The sequence below is a fragment of the Apaloderma vittatum genome, unplaced genomic scaffold (assembly GCF_000703405.1).
Source record: "Apaloderma vittatum isolate BGI_N311 unplaced genomic scaffold, ASM70340v1 scaffold859, whole genome shotgun sequence".
In the NCBI taxonomy this organism is placed as follows: Eukaryota; Metazoa; Chordata; class Aves; order Trogoniformes; family Trogonidae; genus Apaloderma; species Apaloderma vittatum.
The window spans coordinates 1-6,946 of NW_009733371.1; the positions used below are offsets into that span (position 1 = coordinate 1).

General features: G+C 47.6%; 1 protein-coding gene across 1 annotated transcript in view; it reads right to left on the reverse strand.

Annotated features, from left to right (window-relative positions):
* Positions 1-1,159: 1,159 nt before the first annotated feature.
* The window catches only part of LOC104278765 (serine/threonine-protein kinase PAK 1-like), a gene marked incomplete at its 3' end in the record, with an annotated part of 13,050 nt that continues 7,263 nt past the window's right edge, over positions 1,160-6,946 (reverse strand). Inside the window, exons 3-6 of the mRNA XM_009875848.1 lie at positions 6,086-6,233; positions 4,502-4,539; positions 1,632-1,748; positions 1,160-1,334 (exon numbers count right to left, since the gene is read on the reverse strand). Of these exons, the coding sequence (XP_009874150.1) occupies positions 1,160-1,334; positions 1,632-1,748; positions 4,502-4,539; positions 6,086-6,233 (478 nt within the window). The remainder of the gene's footprint in view (positions 1,335-1,631; positions 1,749-4,501; positions 4,540-6,085; positions 6,234-6,946) is intronic.

Here is a 6,946-nt window from a genome sequence, read left to right on the forward strand (position 1 = left end):
GAGAAGAGACCAGCCCCAACCTCTCCACAATATCCTGTCAGGTAGCTGTAGAGGAGAGGGTATTTGTACTAAAATAGCTCTTTTTCCTGCCATGGCCCCTGCTCGTCCCATCTGGTCATAAACATGGTTTGAATCCTTAATGTTACAAAACTCCTGCTAATTAAGTGAGTGAAGCTGCTGTTTTGAAACAACAGGCGTCAGTTTTTGCAACAGCAAGAAGTTCCACTTAATGTGCCATCGATTCCATTCAGGTTTTATTTAGAAGAATGAGGTACTCAGATGCCTTTTTTTTTGCTTATAGTTATACTATCAGATTTAATTTTCCTTCTTCTAGCTACTATTCTTTGTTTCACACCACGCTGACCTTTAGGGGTATGCCCTCAACCAAGCAGACCAGCCCGACCATAGAGATTCTCCCACAATTTACGTCGACCCACAAGCAAGGCACGTATGGAATTAATACCAGATTAGGAGTTCAAAGACTTGGATAAGCTCTACCCTAATAAAAAAGCCTGGCCCAGGCTGAGGATAGCAATCAGTTGGCCAGAGGAGCCGGTTCAGCTGTCGGATGTGCCACAGCTGAACCCCAAAACACCAGGCAAGGGAGCACTTGAACCAAAGGCACGGGCTGCTAAAGACGCGAGGACACGAGAGAGAAACACGAATTTCTCTCAGAAACAACCTCTCCTTCGGACACCCACACAGCATTAAGGCACTTAAAATTAACCAAGTCACTTTACGCCATGGTGCTGCGGGAGGCAGACTTGGGGGTGCACTCGTTTTCTCTCCAAGCTTTAGAAACTTTAAGTCTAACATCTCAAGATAATCAACCACGCTCCAGAGCTGCAGAATATCGAGACGTGGGATGATCTCAGGCTTCACAGGTAAGCAGACGTTACTTATTCAGGGCTGGTTTTGCAGAGCCTGAGGATCAGTCACTCCCCGGGGACTTCAGCTGGCATGACGGGTGCTCAGCTTACATTGATGTCCCCTCCTTACATCTGTCCCCAGTGCTGGCACAGAGTCACAAGGCAACGTCTTCAGGAAGGGATGTCAAAACATTTCAGCTCATTAAGATTTTGAGAAATCAACACAGCAGGACCTGGAATTTAATTTGTTTTTTAAAAATAAAAAATAAACCAAACCAACAAGGACATACTTAATTTTTCCAAGATCTCTTCATCTGACATTTTTGGCTTTTTCTTCATTTTCTCTGTATTCCTGACCAGCATGTCAGGCACCATCGTGCTGGTTTCCGAGGGAGAAGAAATAGGAGAGGTGGCCACATCTCTGGTAGGAGGAGGAAGGGGATCGATCACTGAGCGGGTGTAGATCTAATTTGGTTGAGAAAAACATATATATAAACACAAATCAGATGAAGGCTTCTAGTAACTATTCTTGTTATTGTCAGGGATGCACCTGTAGAGCTATTTTTTAACGGGTAATGTCACTCAGCAAGGACTCTCCAAACCAGGTGGGTAATAACACGAAGGTGCTCTGCCAGGAGGAATGGGTCCCACCTCCTCCCTCCTGCTCCCAGGAAAGGCTCAGCACCACACCACACCGTGTGGATGAGGACCCACAGGCAAGACCTGACCAGGACGGGGGCTGAAGGAAGTATTTCTGCTCACGGATTTTGTGTGTTCGGGTCGCGGAGCTATCACTGGGGGTGGAGCTGCATCGTCTTCATCATCTTCATCTTCAGAGACGGAGGGCACTGCAGGGGTCTCGGAGACAGCCTTCACGTTCTGCACGTGGTTACACAAAACAGCAAAAACAAAACCCCAATTGCTTGTTATAAATGAAATCGCAAACATTGGGCTAAGCTCCTAACAGAGGCTGAAGGAAGTGTAAAAAATAATGATCACAAGAGGCATCTGGAATGTTGTGTCGAGTTCTGGCCCCTCACTTCCAGCAGGACAGGGAACTGCTGGAGAGAGTCCAGCGCAGCCCCAGGGCTGATGGAGGGATGGAACATCTCCCTGAGGAGGAAAGGCTGAGGGAGCTGGGGCTCTGCAGCTGGAGAAGAGGAGCCTGAGGGGTGACCTCACTCCTGGTGATCAATATGGAAAGGGGGAGTGTCAGGAGGACGGAGCCAGGCTCTGCTCAGGGATGGCCAGGGACAGGACAAGGGGCAACAGGCACAAACTGGAACATGGGGAGTTTCATCTAAATATGGGGAAGAACTTATTTACCATGAGAGTGACAGAGCCCTGGCCCAGGCTGCCCAGGGAGGGTGTGAAGTCTCCTTCTTTGGAGACATTCAAAACCCACCTGGACACGTTCCTGTGAGACCTACTGTAGGTGATCCTGCTCTGGCAGGGGGCTGGACTAGATGATCTCTAGAGCTCCCTTCCAATCCCCAACATTCTGTGATTCTGTGAGGCCAGCGAGTTACAAGAGTCAAAAAATTTGAACCTCAAAAATCCTGAGCCCTCACGGCCAATGGAAGGACAGTCCAGCACTGCCTGAAAGCTGGACATGAGCCTGGACATGAGCCAGCCGAGCCGGACAGCCGTGTCCTGGGCTGCATCCAGAGCAGCGTGCTCAGCAGGGTGAGAGAGGGGATTGTGCCCCTCTGCTCTGTCTGGTGAGACCCCCCTGCAGTTCTGGGTCCAGCTCTGGAGCCCCCACTACAAGAAGGACGTGGAGCTGTTGGAGCGGGTCCAGAGGAGGCCACAGAGATGCTCAGGGGCTGGAGAACCTGGTGGTGAGACCCTGGCCCAGGTTGCCCAGAGGTGCTGGAGGCTCCATCCCTGGAGACATTCCAGGTCAGGCTGGACGGGGCTCCGAGCAGGCTGACCCAGTGACAGCTGTCCCTGCTCTCTGGAGGGGTTGGATGAGATGACCGTTAACGGTCCCTTCCAACCCAAAATGATTCTACGTGATCTCCCTGCAGGACCACAATCCCCTTCCTGAGGACCTGAGACCCACACGGGCGCCCTCGCTGCCTTCCCAACACCCATGGGGCAAACTCTGCACATCTGGGGACATCAGCTGGGACTGGAAATATCTGTCGCTCTTTATGTCGTTGCCTCTGTTGTTGTGCTGCTTGCTTCAAACCTTGATTGTGCCAACTGCAGATTTCAGTCTTTAAACATTTTAATTTGCTTTAAAATCTTGTTTTCTCTAAAAAATTAACACCAGTTTTAGTTTTGTAACTGAAAACTGAGTAATGAGAGGGTTTGGAAGCAGAATCTCATAAAATATTTTCAAATCCTTTTAAAAATTGTTTTATGAAAAATTGGAACAGTGATTTTTTTTATAAACGACGTTTATAAGTGGTTAAAAAAATTACCAGGAATTTTTTGCAATACTTAGATTACAAAATAAAGCCACTTTTCAACCTTTTAAATTTGAAACTGGATTTGAAGTTCATGGCATCCTTTACTATATAAACATTTCAAAATTAACTCATCAAGATCCTCAACTCACTAGACCAGTTCTGCTTGTGCTTCATCAGTTCCTAAAGAGAGGCGGGAGGAAAACTATTAAAATCAAGAACTTTCTGAAAGAGGAGGAAAATATTTCACTGAATCTAGAATACTTGAAGTCCCCAGAACCCTGACAAAGTTCACCTCAGAACTCAAAAGCTTCACCTGGTAAAAGCAACAAGAGAAACCACCGATGTGCTGGGAATTTCCTGTATATCTTTAAAATTCAAGGTCACACAGTGCCTTCCAAAAACATCAGGCTACCTCAGCAGATTGATTTTTTTTCAGGATTTACTTGAAAAATCCAATAGCCTCAGATATTCTGAACTCCCAAGGACCAAGGTAAAATGGCACGTAGCAATGAAGAACAGTAGAAACTTTCTCTTTTTTTGGTTTTTGCAGAAACGATCAGATCTGACCACGCTGCCTGGGGAAGGCAACTCTAGAGAACAGCACGGCCATGGGGAAACAACGGGTGAGGGAACCGTGGAGATTTACAAATCATCTTAAATTCAATGTTTGGTTTCTTCCATGCAGCACGCACATACAGAAACACTGAAGAGTTTTTCATGTCCTAACAAATCGGGCAAGAGTGGTGCCTCCCCTGGTAAGGACAGAGTAAGGTCAAGCAGAGAGGAGGAGAACCTTTTAGTACCCTTTCGCTGGGGATTAAGTTTGGCTAATTGACACTAGTTTTGGTCAATCAGACCTTACAGGTTAGTAATTAAACTCTGTTGTACCACATATAGAGACCTATAAAACCCAAAAGCAGAGAGGTTGTCAAATTCTAGGTACATTAAGAGGTCGACTTCTATGAAAACAGAACTAGTTCTATTAATTAATTCACTAATTTCTATTCACTAATAAAAGTTACTTCTGCCTACTTGCTTCTCCCCCAATCAAAAAAAAAAGAGTGAAAGGAGCATGTTTATTTTTATATGTATTCACTATAAAAATATATATATTTTAGGTTTTAAAACTAAAAGTTCACATGCAGTTAACTATGCAAGTTTTTTTTTAAATCCTCAAACTCAGACCGTGAATTAAGAATGTGAATCCAGGCTTACCAGCGTATTTGATGAGTTGTAATCCTCTGTCGATTTATCTGAAAGAGACAGTAACGTCTTTATAAACGATCTGTAAATGCAGCAACAGCGGCAAAGGGAAAAAGGCAGAAGCTCCCTTCGGAAAGGGCAGGGAAAAAGCTTCTCCCAAACTCAAACATCACCTTCAGCTCCCCAAGAGCAAGCTGACACCCAGCAGACAGGGCAACAGAGGGCAAAATACCCTGCAGGTGTCCTAAATCAGGAATTTCCCAGAGTAACACCCCATGAGAAGTGTCCTCTGTCCATACACACAAAATATTTTCACTGGGCTACACCACCAGCAGAGGCACCGCAGCCAGCCCAAGACCTGCGAGATGTTCCATCTCGGCCACCTCAGCTTCCCGCAACAGCAACAGAGGATCCCACGAGTCAACTGGGGGGCTTCTCCTTTGACCATCCGGGCACATATCATCAAGATCTGTGCTTTTATCCCTGCCTGGAGCCTTCCTAACTAAGACCGGTTCTGGTGACATGACTCTACTCTCTTAAAAAGAGCCAAAACGAGGATCTCCTGAGACCCCACCTGCAGTTCTGGGTCCAGCTCTGGGGCCCCCAACACAAGAAGGACATGGACCAGTTGGAGCTGGTCCAGAGGAGGGCCATGAAGATGATCTTTAGGGTTCCTTCCAACCCAAATCATTCTATAATTCTGTTACAGATTAGCAGAAGAGAGGACTGCTGAAGGGGAGACCTTAGAGCCGCCTCCTCGTGCCTGAAGGGGCTACAGGAGAGCTGGGGAGGTGTTCAAGGCCAAGCTGGACGGAGCCTTGAGTAGCCTGATCTAGCTGAGAGGTGTCCCTGCCCATGACAGGGAGGTTGGACCAGATGATCTCTAAGGTCCCTTCCAGCCTGGGCCATTCTAGATTCTATGACCCTTGGTCAGGGAATAGGATGAGGGGTGATGGTTTCAAACTGAAAGAGGGAGATTTAGATGAGATTTAGGAAGAAATTCTTCCCTGTGAGGATGGTGAGGCCCTGGCACAGGTCACCCAGAGCAGCTGTGGCAGCCCCTCCCTGGCAGTGCCCAAGGCCAGGCTGGACGGGGCTTGGAGCAACCTGGGCTGGTGGGAGGGGTCCCTGATTTTTAAAGGAATCCAGCAGTTACCAAGACCCTAGCAGTTGAGGGGGATTCCTCAATCACGGCACACGGAAGCAGAGACATCCTCCCCCCAAAGTCTGCACAAAGAGACATCCACACCCACACTGGAAACTGGAACCAGTACAAACTTCAGCTGCCTGTTTTCCCCAGGCATTTCCATCACTGGGAACCCAGTGCCAACACTCTGGGATCTGCCTTCCAGATGCTGGCTGTGAGCTTCAGAAAATCTACGTTTTTGGGGGGTTTGGCTAGTTGACTGCCCTCCTTTTTTGCAGCTCTGCTGGGCATCAGGATTGACAGAACAGCAGTTTGTAGGAAGAGGGGTGCTTGAGCAGCCACGGAAACTCTTCATGTTTTCCTTGAAAAGACAGATCTACTCATTGATTAAATGAAAGAAACCCACAGCAAGCCGGACGAAGCAGCCGTACAAGACAACCACCACGTACCTGTAAAACTCATGTACTTCTGGCTGTTGGAGATCTTCTTGGAGTTGTAAAACTCCAACACGTCCAGCACCGCCTGGGGGTTCTTCTTCTGCTCCGATTTGGTGATGTTGGAAGTCTGCAGTAAACGCGCCCACTGCTCCGGCATTCCCTGCGGGGAGACGAGCCTCGTTAGCCCGCTTTTCTCACAGGGACATCATTTCAGCCTGGAAATAAATGCATCTGGAACGCAACCAGAGTTGTGCCGTTCGTCACCAGCAAGAATAACAGTTTGCACAGACAAAGCGGCAAGAAGTTGGGATTCTTTAGCAATAAAGTTCCCCTCCATGCTCAGAAGGGTGGCTGGATTTGCCACTCAGGTACTGACCCCCAGGTGCATCTGGGTTAATCTGGGCAAGTCTAGAGGCTAATGTGCAAAACACAGCTGCACACATGATTTGGGTAAGAGGAGTAAGTCCCTGGAAAAGTATATTGAAAATGGGTAAAAACAGCTTGATTGCAAGTAACTTGTGCTGCTGTTAAATACTACCTCGTAATCCAGTTAAGAATAATATGGTGAAATACAGCTCTGTCTTCATGGCATTTTGCATATCAATAGAAAAAAATAAAACATAAAAGCATCTAGCATTTAGCCTTAGGACAGCACACGCGTGTTCTGCCATCGGTAGCTAAGTGCAGCTGCACGTCTCCTAAAGGCGACTTCACTTGTGGGACACAGACCTAATCCAGCTCTCGAAGTGACGGGGAGGAGAAGGGAGGAGAGACAGACCACATTGTGCTGCCAGCAGGAGCCAAAAATGCCGGCAAGGCAAAGTTTGCTGGCAGCCGGGGCTCCTGGGACGCGCCAAGTTTGACAAACCGCCT